The sequence below is a fragment of the Rhopalosiphum padi genome, chromosome 1 (genome assembly GCF_020882245.1).
Source record: "Rhopalosiphum padi isolate XX-2018 chromosome 1, ASM2088224v1, whole genome shotgun sequence".
Classification (NCBI taxonomy): Eukaryota; Metazoa; Arthropoda; class Insecta; order Hemiptera; family Aphididae; genus Rhopalosiphum; species Rhopalosiphum padi.
In genome coordinates, this window is record NC_083597.1 from 42,323,188 (window position 1) to 42,346,262 (window position 23,075).

The following is a 23,075-nucleotide window of genomic DNA, read 5'->3' on the forward strand; positions in this document are numbered from 1 at the left end:
TAGCGCTATAAATATAATGTTTATGTGATAATGTTGAATTACAGACACGAGTGAGTGAGAAACTTCTAACATGAGTATGAAGCCACCCATTAATGACTCAAACGCGAATAACAACAAAAAATGTAATTGAATAATATAAATAACGTTTTCGTCAAAAATTAATTTAACCAACCGTATAACTTATGGTAAAATAAATTACTACAATTGCAATATGAATACTTAAATATTTATAAAATATAATTAATTATCTATTATAGGCTGACAGACTATCTTAACTCAATTTTTCTTGTACAATGATTTATTATTGAATTCAAATTACAGTAACTAATTATTCCATAACAATGTACACTTATTACCTACTGTGTACAGCAGATTGGCTTCCTATCTTCCTCGTCTTTTACAATTTTTATTATTTTTATCAAATTGGTTTTCAAGATTTATTACTGTTAAAAACTGTTTTAATTACAACCTTTTTATTTTCATAATCAGAAGCAGATTAATTTCCTCAAATTACACAAACTAAATATCCAATATCGATCAGAATGGCTTTTAATTATTAAATATTTATATTTTGCCTCTGGAAATAAAATTATGGCTAGTTAAAGATATTAAAAAACTTAAAAAATATACAAAACTGTAAAACATAACTTATAACTTTGAAAACTAGGAAAATTAGTGTAGGACGTAGGTCAATTATTACATAATATGGACTATCCCTTATATTCCAGTGAAAATAACTAGGTCTTCCTGTGTATTTAAAACATAATATAATATACATATATTTTACACGCACACGTGTTATTTATTATTATTCTAATAAAATCTTCGCCGTTGCGTTTGACTAGGTACATATTACATACAATATATATTATACATATATGCATACACAGCACACACACACACACACACACACACACACACACACACACACACACACACACACACACACACACACACACACACACACACACACACACACGTATATATGTAACTATATAAGTTATATTATATGCATTACGCGGCTGAGAGACCCGAACATTCCAATGACGGTTAATGGCTTATATTATTATTATTATTACCATCATCATCCTTCTCCCCGGGGCTGCGTTTTTTTTTGTTCCGGCGGCGGACGACAGCAAAACCGGATTGTGCCCCCACCACACCGCGCACAGTCATGTCCACCGGTCGGGTGTGTTCGCAAATCCCGAACAACGTTCTTTCGTACGTTTTTGCAGACTGCCAATTGACCACAATACTAATAATATTGTTGCGATAATGTACGAGTAAATATCACGTGTTCAAAGAGCACGGTGTTCATCTCGGCGCATGCTGTAACGCGTTATTATCGTTATATTGAATGGGAGTAGTTGTATGGCGTAGAGTTTTCGGATTCGGCGCCGTTGCGGTCCGTAGGTATTCCGTAAGGTGTACGGTGTTTTCGAAAATCGTGTGACCGGCAGCGGCCCCGTCGTAAGGCTACACTGTAAGACCGGTTGGAAGATTTAATAATAATAATAATAATAGTGAGGAAAAGAAGAAATGTTACGTTATTTTTTCGGATCCGATCCGACGCCGGAGCAGGCAGTAAAACCGAGACTCTCGTACCGCGCGTGTCGTCGCACAAGACGAACAGTTTTTCACCTTCACGTGCCGTCTAATCCACCGCGTGCGCGGTATTCTCCTCTTCTGGTGAGCAATACCTATTACAGTATTAAAAATATAATATTTTTACGCGTATGAACGGAAACTACACTGCGTTTATTGTTTTATAAAACGTTAAGAGATGTTTTCTAAGCGCGCAATTTGACGCAAAATGGCGACGTTGTAGACGAGATAGACGATTATAGAAGCGACAATATCTATATAGCTATATTATGAAGTAATAATAAGTAATAAATACTAATAACGACGAAAACGCTTTAAAGTTTCGATACCCTAAAAGGCTAAAACCATCATCACGTAACGCGCCCCACGATATACGATTATATGCTGAGCGTTATACAAACATTGTAGGTGTTATAACAATTTATTTTATAGTCGTCGATTTATACACGAGTTAATTGGTGGTGAACGGTGCTCAGGGGATTTTGTTGTAAATATTTCGTTTTCACTACTTCGGGTTTAAAATTCCAAGTCTGTTTGACTGTTCCTATTCTTCTGGTTACCTATATTTTTACGAATTCTATCGGATTTTCAAATCGTTAACAGATTAACTTGTCAACGACGTTCTATATATTGTCGTTTTGTCATACGCATACTTCTGTAGAGCTGAGTTTCGTGAAACTTAATCACCATCACGTATTATCCGTCGCCGTTTATTCAGCTAGCAGCCGACGAGTTGAAAGTGGTGTTTTGGTTAAACGAATAAGTGCGGAGTATTATACACAACATCGTTTTTTGGATAGGTTTTCAAAATCATATTTTTAATATTTTTCTCTGTGTTATGTATGTAGCTATTCTGATTTCGTATCACTACGATGTAAAATCTCAAACACAATTCAGAAAACTTAAGATTATATTATTATATTGTTGTTACTGAATGGTTTTGATTTAAAACTTACATTACACTATTCCAGAAAACATTTTAACCGAATTCTGAAATATTTTACACGTATTTTAACGATCCGAAAAAGGTTTAATGCATTTTTCAGATTTACTTATTTGTAAGGAACCCCTCTGCGTTGTGTTAAAAAAAAATCTTATACCTAATATTAATGGGTTTTTTAGTATTCACTGAGTTGAACGATCGAATGGCGTCGAAACAGACTTAGCGGGGTATTATAGCGGAATAACCAAAAACACGGTAATATGGGCACAAGAGTGGCAGCAGCGCATTTCTCGGACAAGACGTTTGTTGGGGTGCCACAGCTGCTAGAAGATCTTCAAAAATTGGCCGACGATCATGAATCAGCCGATATCGTGTTCCTTATTGGTCGAGAAGAAGTACCCGTTTATGCCCATCGAATAATCTTAATGACAAGGTTAGTATATTATCTATAACAAAAAACAAGCATTTAAATCCAACATTGGTAGTAAAGTCAATACGAATTACAAGTGAATGCTATTTATTAAATTATATTTATTTATAAATTATTTAAACTTAAAATGATTGATTTATTTAACAGAAACAAAATGTGTGTCTGTATAATACTGTTATATTTTCAAAACTAACGTTAGTTGTAAATTCGTAATTAGATTCAATATTCTATGAATCGTGTCTTTATTCATATACATATATCATCGTATTCACTTATTGCTCAATAAAGTATGAACTAATTGTACAATAAAAAATATAAAATGAATAAAAAATATCTTAATTTACCTCATTTGTGAATATTGTGTTATGATTTGTATTTAATTGAGTGATTCTCAAAATGCCGATACTGCCTAGAGAGCTCTATATCATTATAGAGGGTTTATTAACAACTCTTCCTTCCCCAAAAATGATTTCCTTTGTGCAAATGTATTTCTACAAAAAGCTCTTCTTCTCTAGTTACGATAATACCTATGCAATGTCGAAAAATATAATTTAAGCATAAGGCCCCCAAAAAAATCTTGTATGCATTACTTTGGGTTACTGACTTACCTGAAGAATATTTATCGTGGCGATTTTCCAAATGAGATGATGTAAATAATATTATTTTTTGTACATTATCTCTCAGTCACTCGTATTATTCATGTTATAACTTATACTTTCTGGAGTACTACCATTGTGCGACTTCCCCACTCACACCTGATTTTTTCGTTATATTTACTTATTGCATTAATTGTACACTTTTTTATTTAAAATTTTAAAAAAACTGACACTTAATCAAAATTACGCATTGCACTTTTTTAATCAACGTAATATCACTTGACTCAATGCCATTCAAAGACGGAGGTTATAATATTATACAAGTTATGAGTGTATGACGCACCTGTAACTAATATGGACTTAATATACTCGGTACCTAGTTGCTATACATTTATACCCATCTTTTTTATATTAAAGTTTATTTAAATTTATATTTTAGGATTTGAGTAGATATATTTTAATCAAAATGTATATACTTTAATTAGTATGTTAGATATTAATTGTTAATATATTTAAGTAGATGTATATTATTTTATTAAAAAATTATAATACTGATTCTTCCATAAGTTATAATATCTAAATTTATATAAAAAAAAAAAAATAATTTTCAATGCATAATGACAAATATCATTATTTTTATTATTTAATAATAAGTAAATATGTAGATGGAGTATCTTATTTAAATTAATGTTTATAGGATGAAATAATAAAAAAGAATATTAAAATAACAAATTAAAGATTAATAAATCTATAGTAAATTAGTAATATAAGTTGGGTTTAGTAGGTATGTATGTGTTTTATCATTTAAATATTTATAACGGGTGTTTAATAACATATTAGTATTATGTTTTATCTATCGTATAGTTTCAATAACAATTTAATAGGAAATGTCATTATTAGTTAGTTTTTTACGCTTTTCTTATATCATATACTATATTTTTATATGTTACGTTATGTGTATCTTTAATGCCGTTATCTATATTACACAGCGTGTCTTGCTTATGTATTACTTCAAACTTCCACACAGTTCAAACGTTTTTGTCAAAAAAAAAATCCATGCACCATATTAATAAAACATAATTAGGGTAGGTACACATCATGTAGAATATAATAATATATTTTATCGACTTGTTGAACTTCTGAATTTCATAGTGTTGTACATGTTGTGTGCACCTTGAAAAATAAGACTGTCGTCAAAACCGTTATACATCTACAGTCTACACAATACGTACTTCGCAGTTTTCCATTACTGCGCATTACCGGGTGTAACCCGTGTACGTAATATAATATACGGTCAGACCAAATTGGTTTTTTTTCCTGTGGAAGACCGATTTCCGTTCAAGATGACATACTCATTTCCGGGGGTTTTCTGCCGGCAGAATAAAATAAGAAAAAATCAAATCACCGGCAACAACGTCTACGGCAGAAAACCCATTTGCCCCATCGACTATAATATTGTATATACTTCACTTGCTAGAGGGTTGACAAATCCAACCCTTGCTGCAGCGTAAAAGCAAACACGTCGAATAAATTGTGTGTATGTGTTCTGCACGCGCTCGTGGAAAAAATATTTTTCCGTCGGAACGAGTCGCGATTCAATATTTACACTCAGGGAAATTTATAATTTCCTTCTATTTGAGCAAATACGAGGAAAGTCCATAAATGTGAACACAAAAATATACCTCACATCGAGATTGCAGATACTGATTTTTATATTTTCAAATCTAGTCAATGTATTTAATGTTACATTCCTCAGATTTTAAGCATTAGTCTATAAAATAAACGAATGCATTAATAAATCGTCCATGATAATAATAATCTATAGGTAACTATATCATTTAAAAATCATGTGTATCGTGTATATACGCTGTCGAAAAACTTCAAACGCATATAAAATGTTTTTGTAGATTTACGCCTAACTTTTTGTTTAATTTCTATTAATAAAAACTTATGAAGAACTTTGTATAAAAATAACAAAAATTAAACACATATCGTTGTAAAATCAAAACATTGATCGCACCGCTCAGAATCTAAAATAAAGTAATGAACAAAATAAATAATAAATTAAATGTTTATATTTGATATTAAAAGCTATGCTATAGTCAACAATTGTTCTATTTTCATAGTCAACTTAGATGTATAACTTTAAGCCTTATCGCAGAACCTTTGTATTTTTTTTTTTTTTTATCGGAGGTTTGATACAAATATACTATTCAACGAACAAAAACTAGAATTGTGCGAGCTATATCGGCAATTTCGACGATATCTTACTACGTATGGCATTTTTATTTAGTTGACATTTTTATCGCGACATTTTTTCCGTGATATTTTTACCGATATTTTGACAGGATACCCTTTATCAAGCTGCTAACCTAACCATGTTTACAATCTTTAACCGCTTGTCGTAATTTATTACGCTTTTGCCATTAATTAGATCGAACACTAGTCTAGTGAGGTTTATATGAATCATACCAAAAAACATTGCTTATTTGTTCACATAAAAACAAGCATAAAATATTACTAATAACAACATAAAAACATACTTGTGACTTATTCTAGCGCCATAAATGTATCGAACTAAATAACATTAAACAAATTTCCCACTGTATTGCAATTATTTGCTTAGCAAGGACATATTTTATTATATATTTTAATATATTTTATTTATATGCATATTGATACCACGAATTCGTAAAGTATGATCACGCGTCATCTATTTAATTTGTTTATTATTATTTATTCAGGTAATTGTTTAACTATAACATTAAATGTTTTTACAATACAATTAAAATTATACATTACATTTTATTATACCTAAATAAGTAATATTAAATTAGTTATATTTAATTAATATCTTCAGAGTCTAATAATGATGGTAATGAATGTAATTCATCTTGAGGTAGAAGAGTGGTTTCAGTAGACTATTTTTTCAATTTGTTTATATAAAGTTCCTTCTGTTGAGTTGAAATTTCTATAGAATTAATTGAACTGTTCTTTGATTCAATCGGACAAGTACGATATTCCCGGTTTCTTTATGGTGTTGCTTATTACACATAAGCCCAATGACTTTTAAAGCATTAAAGCTTTTCTTAGAATTTTATTTTATTATTTGCAGTATACTTATTTATTTTTGTTTGCAATATGCAGATCCACTCTGGATTTATTTATTTGAATGGTAGTAAAACTAAAACATAATAACATATTATAAAGTAATATACGTAAATACATAATATTCTAATTAATAATAGTGTTGATAATTGATGTAATGTATCCTCAGTAAAATATAAAAGTAATACTTTACAATGAATTGCAATAAGTATTAAATTTAATGTGATTGCTATCGTAAAAACCTAACCTATCGTAAGTTTTTATGAATTGTTATCTACAAAATTTTTGGAAATTTTTTTCGATTTTGACAAACCATGAGAAAATGTTAACTTTAAATACATATAAAAAATGTAACAATATATATTATTCAAAATTTTTATACAAATATAAGAAAATTTTTTGTCGGATCTTGTATTAAATGTTCAACCATTTTTACCCAGTAAATAATTTTTAACTTACATTATAAAATAAAAACCAAAAAAAAGTTTAAAATGTCTCATACCTATAAATAACTAAAAAAGAATTGAAAATTTTGAAAATTATGATATAAACATTTTTGAAAATTTCAATTATCTATTATTTTTTTTCAATACAATAAAATATCAAAAATTGTTTAAGGAGAAATAATTATTTTACAGATGAATATCGAAATATTGAATGTCGTAAACATTTGAACTTGAAATGCTCATAAAAAAATATATTTGGCTTTCCAGCAGAATTTTTTTTTTCATGTATAGGTTTAAAACCAACAAAGAATCTTGTATTAAATTTTTAAATCTTAAGTATAATTACAAAAAAATCTGAAGTTATAGTTACAAAATAATTAATAATTTTCGCGATTTTAATACATTTTGTCGAAATTCTAACTTTAGATGCTTAAAAAAAAAAATATTTTGACTATAGATTTTCGATATTTTTTAATTGAGAAATTAACAACTTATGAAAAGCTTATTTAATATTTAATATCATAAGTCTAAGTCATAAGAAATGACTCATAACTGATACGAATGAGCGTTCCACTTTTTTATCCACGTTGAGTTCTATAAACTGATCAGGAATCGTGTGCGTACGATTATCGGAAACCGTATAACTGCGAGTAGGTATTTATTTGTCTTTTCAACGTTCGTACAAACCAACAGTGCCAAATGATAAACAATGGAAATATTTATATATACACCATGTAACCGGAAAAAAAATCGTAGCTATCAAACTCGTTTACAATTTCTGCTTCTCTTTTGTACTCGATCCTCTTTTATTTCGACAATGATAAATCCGAGACAATAAGAGAAAACGGACAGGTAGTTTATATAGTCTCTATGCACCGTAACGTAACGCTCGCAGCACTACCGTAGCAGCGACACTGCTCTGCAGAAGCGAGTGTGACAAATGATTTGATTAAAATAAATAAACCCACCGAACGGCAATAAAAAGTGATTAGTGAAGTTTACCTTTCCGCTGTGCCACCACCGCCACCAGTGTACTTCGACTACAAGGATTTAGATTACCGGCGTTGAATAAAATACGAGCGTAATTCAAAACATCAACAGCGAGTGTTTAATCAACGAATATGATGTTTTTTCAATCGTAAACGCGGTGCGTCTAATAATTCAACTATCGAGTTTAATTTTCTCGGCACACATCCAACTAAGGGGATGTCGAAAGGAAATCGTATTTCTAAATACATTATTGGTTGCAATTCTGGTGTTCTAGAATAATATAATATGAAACATTAAACATAAATAGTTAACATTGACGTTAAAATAATATATAAAATAATTTAGTGCATGTTATATGCATAAAAAGTACAGGTATTGTGGGACTATGAAACAATATTTTTTATTTAAAGATTTTTTATAAAACAATAATTAGCCTTGCAGTGTAATGTGAAATCTCAATACTCAAAGGTATAAAAACAATTAAAATAAATCTAAGAATAACATTCAAACTTTATGTCCATATAAAACAATAACAATTTAGTAAAAAAACTTTAAAATGTTTACTATTGTGGTCAGCATTCCAAATGAATATAACCGAACCAATACAATTCACTATAAACTATAGTTTTAAAATGTAAAAATGTAAATTTTCACTTAACAAATCATCATTATTTTGAAAATATTTAATTCAAAAAAAAAAAACAAACAAACAATACAAGTTATTTAATTTGGATGTTCTAAAACTCTAGTAGTGATTTCTAAAAATACATAAACCGTGCTAAATTTTCAATCCAAAGAAATCTCCTATAGTTACATAATACTTTAAAATGAACTTAATATACTGATAAAAATTAATGATCTACGTACCGACTGAAAAAATGCACACGTCGCTATAAAATAAATAATTTCCCATCTCACTTGAGCTCAGTATCTAAAATTATAATAACCCAAAACAATGGATTTGTTATATTTTTTAAAATGTCCGCCAAAGGTTATACACATTTTACTAGTAGATTAGTTTGTTTGATATATTGTAACAATATGTGACATATATTATATATGACACAAGTGCGTACAAAAGCGACATAGAAAAAAAGATTGAAAAACCTACTTTAGAATCAAACGGAGACAAACGCGCCTACTTACAATACCAGCGTCAACAAAGTGTACCGCTCGCACAAAAGGGTTGTGCGTCGTTTCATGCATTTATTTTTATTTTTATGCGACGTCTATATACAATAATTAACGTTGTTGGTAGCAATTTCAAGACCGCCGGCTAATTGAACCAAGTCTGATTATTTTCGAAATACGCGCCCGGCCGGGGCGAAGTGCACTGTCACCTTTGATAGATCAAAAGAATTTTGCGCAAAGGGCGGGGAACAAAAGCTCCGCAGAGTATCATTACACGCACACACGTACACGCAGATATTTATGTGTATATATTATATATATATGTATATATTTCCCTCGGGGCTCTTGTAAAAAATCCCAAGTTTTTTAATACCTCTTTTCAATGATAATGACGCGGCTCCCGTCAAAGTCAAAGGAATAAGTTATAATAAGGATCTTTTTGTTCTCGGGCATACACGCCTGGGCACGCGCGCTCACACACGCACACACGACAACCCCTTCGACCTGCTACTTAGATCGTAAAGAAAAAAAACGCACGGGCCGTCGGCATTATGCGAACACGCGTGTGTGTACGAATGTGTTTATGTAAAGTAGAGCACTGATGCTGTGTTACGCGCAAAAAAAAACGACATTTTATACACAATATATAATATTTTATATGTATATACACGCATTACATACAAGTATATTTCTGTTTTCCCATTTTACACATATGATGCATAATATGTATATACGAGTATTATGCATTATATCATACACGTCAAATTCCTATGTGTATATACGGACATAATAATAGCTTAGTAGTTTAAGTCACCGTATGTATTATAATGTATACACATCATACACACGTATATACATGTATTGTTTATAACGTGGCTGTATGGGTGAACGCGCTTTTCGAAAATCAAGAGCTCTAATTTCATCGAAAATTGTATTTTCCTCTTTTCCCGAGTAGAGCATTCGTTTTCATTCTACTTTCTTGGCGTCGCGAAAAGTGTGTATAAATCGTAATATAAAGAATATAAAACGCGATCGCGTAACGAAAAACCGCCATAAATATAACGCCCCGGAATACGCTTGTACTCGTGATAACAATAATAATAATATTATAACATGTATATATAAACATATAGTAATAATAACAACTCCTAACCCCGAAGACAGATGAGCATGCGGTAGTAGCCACCTCGTCTTCGTCGTCGGTTTAGCGGTACGCGTACACGAGACGGGCAAGTGGGCGGGCGCGTATGTGTGTGCCGCGCCGAGGAAAGGGTTAGAAGCGAACATTTGCCGAAGTGTTCGCGGGCTCCGGGCCAGCGTGTCCTCGGTGCTGCTGGAGCTTCTAGCCGGATTACGGTCGTGTACTTGGAGCGTTTTAAATGATGAATGGTCCCGACCCGACCCAGCCGTATATATTATATACATATATATGGTGTATATACCACAGTATAAGGACAAGCCAACACGCGCCCGTACGCACGAATGTAGATATATATGTGTGTGTGTGTGTGTGTGTGTGTGTGTATAAGCCTGTGAAATATTGCTTTTAGTGAAACACAACGCACAATGCAAAAAGCCATTCATTTACCACTCGGGTTCTTCAAGCTCGGTGAGTTTCCGCTCGCTCTTACACACACACGCGCGCGCCACTATACTTGTTCGCATACGTATATAGACCGCCTGGGTTAATTTTTACGCCTTTACGCCTCTACGAGTGTCCATATACCTCAACAATAATAAGTAAGAGAGTAAGACGTCTGTGTGTGCGTGTACAGCGACGTATAAGATAATGAAAAATAATTCCTTTATCTATACTCCTATCTTCCATATATTTCGTCGATCCGTTCTCGTTCGATTCACTATTAATTCCGATTATTTAGAATCCGTATAAAGGTATGGTGAAGTTGGCATAAGTAAATAGGTAGATACCTATATTATTACTTTGAACCTAACCTACAACTCAACGATAATGGTAATATTAATAAAGTACTGATTAAAGCATTTGTTTGATCACGTAATTAAAATATTAATGATATGTTATGAATTTATGATTGATATATTTTTATACACACATTGTTTAAAAGTCACTATAGCCCAAACCGTTTTTTTTTTAAGTAAACAGTCGTCAATCTACAGATTTATAAATTTTACTACCGTAGTACCGTTTATTTTCCATGTTGTTTATTCGCCTTCATTGAAACTGAAATATAGTAAAAATTGTTTTTAAATTACAAAATAATGCAAATAAATAACAATATTCTTATACAAATGCATTGTCCAATTGAAAAAATATGTATTTTTCATAGTCATGTTTTTCAAAACGGTAACCTATTAATAATTAAAATCTTAAATTATTCATTTCTTCGTATTCTAACACAATTGTTTTTTTTTTTTTTAACTCTTATAAAGTTACTTGTTTTACTTATTGGCATTATATTTTTTAATTGGATGGAGAACATAATAAGTGTTTTGCATTATCTTGGTTTTTTTTTTTTTGTTATAACCATTTAATATATAACCTAATAAATTTTAAAATGGTTGTAGAAATATACTATAACAGTAAGTTCTGATTATTATTTTATTATAATATTATATTAATATATTTATATTTATGATATTATCCAGCTTATTAAATAAGTTTTGCTCCATAAAATGTTATTTTTTTTTTAATGATTTCATATGTTAGATCCTTGTGTTAGGTACATAATATACATTATTGTATAAACGTTTTTTTAACTTATGTTTTTTTGGTATTCATTTGTTGCGGAAATGCCATGTAATTAAAATAAATACGTAATTGGAATACTTTATAAGTAAATTTTAATACATTTATTCTAAATATTTAGTTAACTTACTTATTTAGTATATAGTATTTATTTTATTTGTACTAAATGTATTATAAAGAAAAATAAATAATATTCTTATTTTGTATACCTAAAATACATTATTTTATAAACTTACAATTTTGTATTTTTATAATGTGAAGAAAATTCACAATAAAGAAAAATGGATTAGGCTGATATATGTGCACTTTTGAATATTGCATTTTGATTTACGCGAAACTGTTTTCTACGTTGAAATTATTGATTTATTTAATAATTATCATATTATTATTTACAATCAATCCTATTGTACTCGTATGTAATTTAGACTTGTGTAATTTTAGTTCCTGAGTGGAGTAATGAATGTGTTGATTTTATAATAATGTGTGTATTTGTTTACAATATATTGTCGATAAAATGATTAAACTTTCAATTTGAAGGGTGGTTTTGATATGAAAATTGCATTTTGTTTATATTTTAAAGAGGTAAAAATTAAAAATTTCCGGTTAATTTAAAAAACTCAAGTTTTCACTACATTTAGTATTCATCTGTATTTCCGTATTTTTTTTTAAACTATTTTTATATTTTGTTGTAATTCAAAAACGAATTATAAACCGTTAATTTTTGAAATTTTCACACAACGTTTATATTATCATTTTCATTACATAATAAAAAATTTAAAATGTTAAACTCTTTTTGAGTTATTTATAGGTATGATAAATTTTCAATTTTTTTCCGAGTCAAAATTCTTGAAAATTTAATGCAAGTTCCCCGTACATTAATCTTATATCTATTTAAAAATACTAAAAATATAAACGGCCAATTTTTTGAAGTTAGAATTTGAATTTGAATTCAGAATTTTTACTACATTTTTATAATTTTTAATTTTTTTTAAGTTTTAAAAATATAATACATGATTCTTCATAAATAGTTTATTTACCGTAAAACCATAAAATCTAAAAAATGTAAAAGACAATTATTTTTTATAAGCATTTTATAATATGTTAAAATATAGACAAAATTACTTATTCAAACGATAAATAATGATATTAATAGTTTTGTTATAATATAAAAACATTACTAATGGAAACAGAAGCTCAGGGTACGGAACTTTTACGTATAGTATATTATTATGAATTTTACTATAAGCAAAGATATTTTTTATTTATTTTAAAATATAATCTATTTTTGCTCTTTCACGGTATTTACAGAAAAATAAAAATAAATTTCAAGTTAAATACATTTTTATAATATGGTATAATTTTATATTTTTATAAGAATTATTAAATACTACATTATCCAAGAAAAAATTATTAAATTAAAATTTAACACACCCATAATAATGAATTACTAGACACCTAATGTACCCACTCATTTTCCTTTTAAAAAAATAATAACAAATATGCTATTACAGGTGCAAAAGTTTCCAATCGGTGAAGCGAAGTGAGATATGTCGCATACCCGGTTGTTCCGTATCACCGTCAGCCCCCGGGACGCCGACCCCCATCCGGTTACCACAGTTCCAGGGTGAAACTTTCAAACAGTTCATCAATTACGTATACACGGGCAAGGTAAGTGTAATGTGAAAATATAAATGTAACTGCGTTTTGCATAATGTTTAATGCCACTACACTGTATACCTGTAATAACAAAAATTGTAAAAATTGAGATAGACATTTTTAAATATCATCTAAATGCGTGCATCTGTATCATTAAATTGTTCAAAAAACGTTCTAGTAATATTTTTGTCTGAAAACGAATTCTTCTTTTTATATAATATAGGTAGTATTCTGTTTTAAATGTGAAAAAATCACTTGTATCTAGATATATAATTCCTAAACCAATTTTATTTATTACACATTATTACCTAGCTACTAAAAGTTGCGAAACCCTTTCGATAAAAATGTTATGATTATCAATAACTCTAAATTGTTTTATTGATATTTCTATTATTATTATGTGTCTAAATAAATAAGATATACCATTTGGTCTATCGCTTATTATAGACATTTGCAATATTTTTCATTTCTTTTTCATTTATATTATAAGTTTTGTGTACTTATTAAACTATTCCACCACAAAGCACTAAAAAGTTAAAATTTAAAAGTATTCATTAGTAAAAGGCGCAATCTTAGTAATTATAAAAATAATTATAAATTTAAAAAAAAAATTTGCCCCAGAAAATTGTTTGCTTTAAAGAATCTACGCCAGGATTATATATCCGGTTTTTATAAGGACCCCTCCACCCAGAAGTGTCGACTTTTATCACAGGAAGAGGAAAAAGTATTTCCAGATAGAAGCTTCCAGCTCTGGGTAATTATTTTTAAATTTCCGAATGTACTTCACCAACCATCAGTTCGAAATGGAGATTATTATTTCTTCCTTTGCAAAACGTACACACGCAGGTGTGTGTAAAATAATTCAAAATTCAAAACTTGGGTTTTAACTTAATTCTGTTCTACAGACTTTTTGCGTGGAAAACTTGTTAAAATTTTTAAATTTAAATATTATTTATTTTTGTCCGATTGGTATGCGGAGAACGTAGTCTAATATTTACCAACTCAATATTTATTTACGAAAAACGGACGTATATAATGTACGCATATATAGTCACCCAAAAGAGTAATAAATTTATACTTTCATTAAAATTATAATCGTGTTTATTTATTACGTTGTAGTGGAACTACCAGGGCCCCAAAAAGTATGCTTAACCCTCATAATTATTATTCCGGTACCATAGTGATTTACGGCCACGTGGTACAGTATAACAAGTTCAAGCTTACACCCATGAAAAATTATTCACATTTTTTTGTCGCTCTAGCTATGAAAGTTCAGCCAGTTCAGGTGCCGGTATAGCGGTGTCGGTGTGTTTGGTGTTTTATTCGTTATTCCGAGATAAATAATAAAAAACATACTTTATGTTCGTATACGAGTATTATAGACGTACGCGCATGTGCTAGCCGAATATACTTCTACATTTTTCAACGATAAAACAATTTTAACAATATTCTAACAATAACATCTAATAGTAATCGTATGAAAATTTCATTTAACTATCAAAAATTATACTTTTTTTTATTAATATTTATTTATCTAGTAAACACATTAATAAATATTATGCTATAGAGCCAAGTTTATTGTAATAGAATTTAACATTTAATTGAATAAGAAATATCTTATTTATCTCTATCTAAATTTTATGAATGTGGGATTGCTTATATAGCCCTATTTGAAAGTTTCATCTTGTATACACCACAATATACATGTATAAACTTTTGATAACGTGTATATACTATATATGTACTTCTAATGCCTATAACTTATAAGTTATAATTGACACTTTGACAGTAAACAACAGTAGTGGCAGTCTTATTATGTTTGCCTTAATTTGAAAGTGTTATCGATCGAATTCACTCGTGGTTATAGTTGGTCATGTTATTGCCATAAATACTAAAATACCTCACAAGCTTCGAATTTAGATGGAAGATTTAAAGTTTATTTCTCTCCACTTTAGTCCCTTGTGACTTAAATAGATAAGTAGATTAGATTTGTCAAATGTTTGCAGAAATTAATTTTAAAGGTCTTTCTCGAAACAAAATAACGTGAAAATGTTTTTAACCAAACTATAATATCATATCAAGTATACCTTTCTCACCATACTCGAGTAGAGTGTTGAGTGTTCTCAGCTGTAAATACTCGCTGTAAATTTATAAACGAAATTTGTTAACCATGCCCGACGTTAAACCCGAAAATATATCTTAATTTCTGCTAGGGCTAGCAGGGCAATGTGTTTAGTGTTGACTTGTACTACTTGTGTATACAATATTATATTATTATTTATTAATAACAATTTATTTTCCATGTTTATTGATCATACTCGGTATGTTTATTTATATAGATCGTTTTACAAGACGGCGGGGTTTTCGAAATGCTCACGTTGGCTCAAGAACTGGGTGTAGAAGACCTGCAAAACAGTTGCGAAGAGCACGTGACTTCAACCATGTCCGTGTTGAACGCTTGTACGTTTTTGGCAGCGGCAATGGACATACAGGACAGAGCTTCCAGTAAATATACCTATTTATTATACAAATCTTTTCATGTGCTTTTATATATCACGTACAGATAGTAAATGTCTGTGTCTTCAGCAAATGCATCAATCAATAGTATAGGGATATTGTTTATTAAATCTTAGAATATACTTAATCTATATAGTAAAATATAGCTTAGAAAACTAAATTTATATAAATCAACAACCTGATTAGTATAGTGGTCATAGCCAACCATCTGTTACTCATAACTGAATAGGATTAGATAGTGATGCAGGCACGATTCTGCTGTAAATCTGGCCATGGTCCGGTCCTAGTGTGGAGTTGGGAGAATTAGTTAATATTATAAGCCATAAAAATATATTAGTTTTTTATTTTTTGTTAACGTTTATTGTGGTACTGGCGTTCCACCAGTTTACAAAGAATATTTGACAAATTGAAAAAAAATAGTGAAACACCTGATTTTTTGGATGCTGGTGAATGATGATTGTTCAGTGTCGTACAGTGTAGATTTCGATACGACGGCGCTAAACAAAGTGACAGCCTTTGCCGCCGAAAGTACTTCATATGTGATGCTGAGCATCGCATTACACTTTATGCCGTATTTGGGCATGATGGAGTGTTAAGGTGTTCCGATCGTTATAGTACTTTCACTATATTGCGGACCGCATTAGTATAAATATCGATAGGCGATAGCTGCTTATTGGTTTAAAATAACGAGGGGGTTGTGCTGCAATATTATTAAATAAACAATATTAATGAGAGGTATAGTGTACAAATATGTATATTATATAATACTAAGTACAGACATCTTTCGTACAAGGTTAAAGAGATTAATGGTTGTTGGTAAGAACCACATCTATAAATACTATCTTTAACCGTAGTAAGGACTATAGATAATATATTAAATTAGATACCGAATCCCGAATCCCATTGGACATTAACTACAAGAAACCTGAACTCGGTTTAGTGGTCATAATTATTTCATCTTTATTTGGTTAACGAGCTAAACAACATGATTATTTAACTGCTTATATACACAATCATTCCAGAGTTCATATATAACTTCCACTGATTCTGATTACTTATTAGTAGTCCTTCACATGTATAATTAACAAAATATCATTGACCTTTGATATTTTGTGATCGAGCTTTAATGGTATCATATCGTATGACCTCCATTTCTGAAAGTTTTAGATATAATATTGTAAAATAAAGGCTAACACCTATATTATAATTGTGAGTATATTATTTTGATTTCATTGATATTAGATTTGTAAATATTAGTAAATTTCTTTAAATTTAATTAAATAAACTAACAATTATCAAAAATTAAAAAAAAAACCATATTTTTTGGTGTTCCCCCTCTGATGTATATAATGTAAACAAGGTGTAGTACATATACTTATGATGAAATTTTAGCAGGTGGAAAAGGCGCAAAGTCGTTTGTCGATCGATGCGTTTCATTTGTGGGCGAGAACGCGGCGAAATGCGTGAAAACCAACTCATTCCTAAATCTACCCAAGGAATCGCTAATCAAACTCATCTCGTCAGATTGCGTAAGCGTAACCACTTTATAAACACTATGACGATATTATTATATATTTTCTCAACCTTTTATAAAATATTATCTGACGCTCCATCGCGTATCACCTGGAAGTGCCTGATATTATAATGGGTGTGTGATCTGCTTACAGTTAGCGCTCGAAGAGGAGGACGTATGGCGAGCTGTAGTAAACTGGGCGAAATTTCACGCAGGTGTGGTACAACGGACGGCTCATTGGACCGAAGAGGAACGGGCCAGGGTGTGCCAACATTTGTCCGGAGTCATCAATCACGTCAGATTATTGTTGATAGGTGAGATATCTATTTGGTTTTACGATATTATAATAATGCGTGTTAAATATTAATTATTAAAATAATATAATAAATAATAATTTCGACGATACCTGACATTTATTATATACTCACGCGATATCGATGTACATTATAATATTAAAACGTCGAATAATGTCGTTTTTGCTCTGTGATTTATTAAAGAAAAATTAAAATCATTATTATACATATTATTTTGTATTGTGTTAATATACAATAAAAAATAAAACATTCTTCGCGTATTGTTTAATACTATCAGTGAATGTGATTGTAACTTCATGTTTCTCAACATCTCGAAACCGATAAAATATTATATTATACTATACATTGTATGCGTAGTTTGTATTTCGAAAATCAGCCATTTTAGTGGCTGAAATCTGTTTTATAAGCGGTTGTTTTCACGTTTTTATTGACGGTTTACAGACTCACAGGTGTTTGCCGAAGAAGTGGAACCGACTGGTGCCGTGCCCATAGAAATGTCTCTGGAACGGTACCGTTTCGCGGCGTTACCGAACAAATTCAAAGAGATATCGGACGACCATCGTCTGCAGCCGCGAGTCATGCTCAAGTTCTTTTCGGGGTCTCATATTTTAAGTCAAGTTAGTATTTGTCACCAAATAGCTGTCGCTGGCAATTTCATTTTGAAAATAAAATTATAAGAATCAATATTGTTTATACAATTTATTTTTATTTTTATTTTTTTTGGCATTTTACATGTCTTAAATACAATATATCATACAAAATCGTGAAACTCTTCCCTCCTCCTTATACACTAATAAATATTATAAAAATATGCGGTATGTTTTAATGTTTAGGATAAAACCCATCTGCAACGAGTGTTAAACCAGTGGTATGGCAGTGTAAAACAGTGTTGGAGGTTGATCTACAGAGCGTCCACCGACGGGTTTTCCGCTGAATCATTTCATAAGCACTGCGATGGCGTGTCGCCCACTTACGTTTTAGTATTGGTAAATATAATATCATATTATTCAACTACAAATCTAATAACATTTTAATTATGATGTTTTTATTGGCCCTTTGAAAATGTTCACTCTAGTTCTGCTCTATAGTTCACACAATAAACAAATTATTTAATATCTTCCGAATTTTACACACGTATAAATTATTCTAATACACCACCAAACAAAATAATCATTATAAAAGTTCGTCGAAACGTGTTCGTGGTAATTACATAAATGCAAATTTTACGCGCAAATGACCGTGTTCATTATGTTATTAGTTATTATAAATGTCATCACGCTTCTAGAAACAAACAAAAAAACTTTAAATTTTTCACCCTATAAATGTTTACACCCTCGCATAACGGGTGCACCCCGTTGCTTTATGCATTGATGGTCTCTTGATTTTTACGAGTTTTCATTGCACATTAGTTTTTTGTTTGATCTGTAGAATACAAAACTAAACAAAACAAAAAATACGTTATTCCTTTTTTAAAACAAACAATGGAGAATTAAAATTTATCAATTAAATAAAAATATCAATAACATAAAGTATTTTTTTTCTCTGAAAATAATTAACACGTTCTTTGTGCGTCGTACGGCTAAAATCAATAACAACGGAATACATTTAATTATCTGTGTTCTCTGGGTAAAATTATTAAGTTCCGTGCTACTAACTACGTTCTATGTAAGTTATAGTAGAATAATATACTTTCTACACTCGTTCAGCAGGAGAGGAATTCGTTTTTATAAAGCAATATTTCCCCGCAGCAATAATCGGTCCATTATATAACCGTACGAGTTTAAAATTTAAATAGTAGGTATCTATATAAAGTATGTGCGTGTCACTTGGATTCTTGTATTTCAATAAAACCACTCTTTAATAGTCATCTGTAGTGTATATCGGAAAAAAAATTCTAAAGAATATCGCTTAACCCCATTTTGTACACTCGATATATTATATATATTATAATAGTATAATATACAATAGTGTGACCATTAGTTCGGGTTGTTTGCAGTCTCTAAAATCTATGACACCAAGTGGTTCACGTGATGTGTGTATTAAAAGTACACAGAAATTGTAAATATACATATATATTGTACAGTCTTAAATGTTCACACATATAGGTGCACCCTAGAATCATCGTCCCTTACGAGTTTTAAATGGATTTTTATTTATTTTCCATATACAGGGCGTGAACGGCTGGCTGTGCGGAGGATACAGTGACGTGCCGTGGGGTAAGAGTCACACCAAGGGTGCTTACATGGTGTCCGACAAGAGCTTCCTATTTTCGCTCAGCACCACTCACGAAACCCCACCGATAAAATACGATATTGTTAAAAAACCGTACGCTATATGCTACCATCAAGAGTAAGTATACATATTTAATTTCTATACTAGTTGTGTTGCATTTGAAACTCTTTACCGTACACTTTAAAAATTATAATTTCCTGTCCAAAGTTATAATGATAAAAAAAAATTAAAAATTAAATGAGGGGTGGCAAGGAAAAAAACAAGTGGTGATAAAAATGTTGGTGAACAATAAATTTAATTTGTCTTCAACATCTATAACATTATGCAAAAGCAAACCGCGTACAATACCGTAAGCAATGGTTTCGGTAAATTATTAACTTTTAAAAATGTATAATATCATATCATGCATTTATACACAATATTCGATTATAATTTATAACCGATTATATTATAATTTATAACATATCTTTATATTATATTATCTATTATATTCCTCATGTTCACACAATATATCACCGCCACTTAAAATAATTTCAGTTAAATATTATCCTAGTTGAGATTTTATTGAATATCTTATTTCATTAACTAATACAACAATAAATTCAACATCATCTAATTATTTATAAAATTATATTATTTTTCTTATAAAAACTATTAATTAATATAATTTTTTATTACAATCGTAAAATAATAATTACAAACACTTGAATGATTTTTTTTTAAATACATTTTACGATATAAATAATACATACATAATCATGCTTATTTTAATATCGATTATTTCATAAATGATCATGGGTTAAATTTACCAATCGAATTGAAAATACTTAAATAAATAAACTAAAATAATTGAGATTTTTTGTTATAATAAATGAATATTTTTATTACCGTCTGTACGACTAATATAAAATACCAAAATACCAAAATATGTTTTATTAGTTTTTATTTTTATACCTATTAAATATAATGTTTACTGTGCATTTTATTAAACAAAATGGATGCTAAACTCCAAACAAAGAAAACAATTTTATAATTACAGTAGGTATTCAATTTATTAACGGATAATATCCAGTATATTAATCTTTTTTAAGTATTTCAAAAAAAGGTAAAAACTGTTTCCTTTTTATTAAACGAATATATAATGTTAGAAGGTGTATATATATATATCATAACCAATCACAATGCATGACAATACTATTATAATATAGGGTACAATAATAATTTTATTTCAATAAACCACGTACGCTTACAGAATAGGTCCGATATTCGGGGCCGGCGCCGACTTGCTGATCGCCAATAATTGTAACGCGAATATGGACAGCTACAGCAATCTGCCGCACTCGTACGACGGTGAAAACGCGTCAACCAACTCGCTAATGGGCGACTACAATTTTACCGTGGCCGATTACGAAGTGTTCACACCCGTCTCTTCGTCGAAATGAACATACCTGCTTGGGCGTTTTTATCCACCAGATATTGACAACTGTATAATACATGTTTTAATATTATACTAAATCAGAAGAGCTAACAGATCAAAAATTAAATAAAAATTACGTCTTCAAATGAAAAAACATTGTAATATTAAATCATCACGGAGACGTATCTATTATATAATATTATAACTACTTAATAATTCAGATAGTATATTATTGTACCTTAACATGTACTACATCCCAATCTAATTTCCTGACAAATTTATTTCTCACCCTCAGCACACTGCAGGTCTCTCCGTCCAAGTTTTCTCCGCCAATTCGATGATTTCTTTCCATCCGATTCCCCTCACCGTTCTATAAACATTTGAAAATATAACGATCGATAGCCAGTAACATTAATTATATATTATACAATATTTTATGATTTACTAGTTAAACTATGTAGTTCTCAAACGTATACAATATGTATTCATATAACTTGGAAGCATAATATATAAGATTGGTAAAGTAGGCTGAACCCACCCCCATGCAGAATGTCTGGAAACATTTTTAAAAGTTTTACGCGCTTTGAACACTGTTTAAATATATGTAAAGTTACTATAAGTACCTATGTATTATAGCGTAAAAAATGAGGCATAAATACAACAAGTTTTACAAAAGAGTATTTTTTTATAATCTCTCTCACACGGCTCTCGTAGTACGTATACCAGCAGTAGTCAGTACATGCAATCACTACGCGTTTTTAAACGCATATTATTAAAGCCGTATATCAAAATAATATCATAGATAGCAATGATAAACTATGACACGACAAAATACGATATAGGTATATTGGAATTACAATTTCGACTTGATAAAAAAAAAACGCTGATCGTCCACTGATGCGAACCGTATAGTAGAGGTCAACCTTTCTTGCCATCATGTACATTAACGAACTCTGTGAAAATGCGTTCGCAAATATTGTTACGCTTTTGAGAGGGATTTCTCGCCCGTCTTGGAGCCTTCAGACCGTAAGATTGAATACTTAAACCCGAACGCCTTAAGTGTGCACTATAGACTTGCAATCTCTGACATGGGACGCGAACCCTCGTTTAAGTATATTCAAATTAAATAATAAATCACCTGTCATTTTGCATTTCTTTGAGTTTGCTCCGTGTATTGCGACGACGACGACGTCCAAACAAATCATTTCGCCATGTAGTGAACATAATATATGTTATTGTTATTATGTTTAATTTATTTTTATCATAATAATATAACAATAATATAATGTAGGCGTGTGTTAGTGATGTATTGGAAAGTATACGCGGGTATAATATTAACCACATCCTTATTTTGAATTCATGCGTATACAATAACAAAATGTGTATAAAATGCATTATGCGCTATCTGAATATTCGCCATCGTCATAATACTGCTGAAAATTAAACTTGTCT

General features: G+C 30.2%; 1 protein-coding gene across 3 annotated transcripts; it reads left to right on the forward strand.

The window, feature by feature from the left end:
* The first annotated feature begins 1,530 nt into the window (after nucleotides 1–1,530).
* LOC132917027 (uncharacterized) lies at nucleotides 1,531–22,303 on the forward strand. 3 transcript variants are annotated; one of them, XM_060977537.1, is made up of 10 exons: nucleotides 1,531–1,689; nucleotides 2,728–2,981; nucleotides 13,486–13,642; nucleotides 15,970–16,135; nucleotides 17,540–17,676; nucleotides 17,815–17,974; nucleotides 18,416–18,591; nucleotides 18,808–18,960; nucleotides 20,145–20,323; nucleotides 21,459–22,303. In XM_060977537.1, exons 2-10 carry the CDS (start codon nucleotides 2,809–2,811, stop codon nucleotides 21,646–21,648), a joined length of 1,491 nt encoding a protein of 496 aa, XP_060833520.1. In that variant the 5' UTR covers nucleotides 1,531–1,689; nucleotides 2,728–2,808; the 3' UTR covers nucleotides 21,649–22,303. The 3 variants fall into 3 exon arrangements, with proteins under 3 accessions (XP_060833520.1, XP_060833522.1, XP_060833521.1); XM_060977539.1 differs by having other exon boundaries at nucleotides 17,543–17,676; XM_060977538.1 differs by lacking the exon at nucleotides 1,531–1,689 and adding an exon at nucleotides 1,729–1,879.
* The last annotated feature ends 772 nt before the right edge of the window (nucleotides 22,304–23,075 follow it).

Bases quoted from the DNA above. Each gene is read 5' to 3' on its own strand.
- LOC132917027 (XM_060977537.1), top strand. From the start codon at position 2,809: ATGGGCACAAGAGTGGCAGCAGCGCATTTCTCGGACAAGACGTTTGTT. The intron at 17,677-17,814 runs GTAAGCGTAACC...ATCTGCTTACAG, and splicing joins AACTCATCTCGTCAGATTGC to TTAGCGCTCGAAGAGGAGGA. The intron at 18,961-20,144 runs GTAAATATAATA...TTCCATATACAG, and splicing joins CCACTTACGTTTTAGTATTG to GGCGTGAACGGCTGGCTGTG.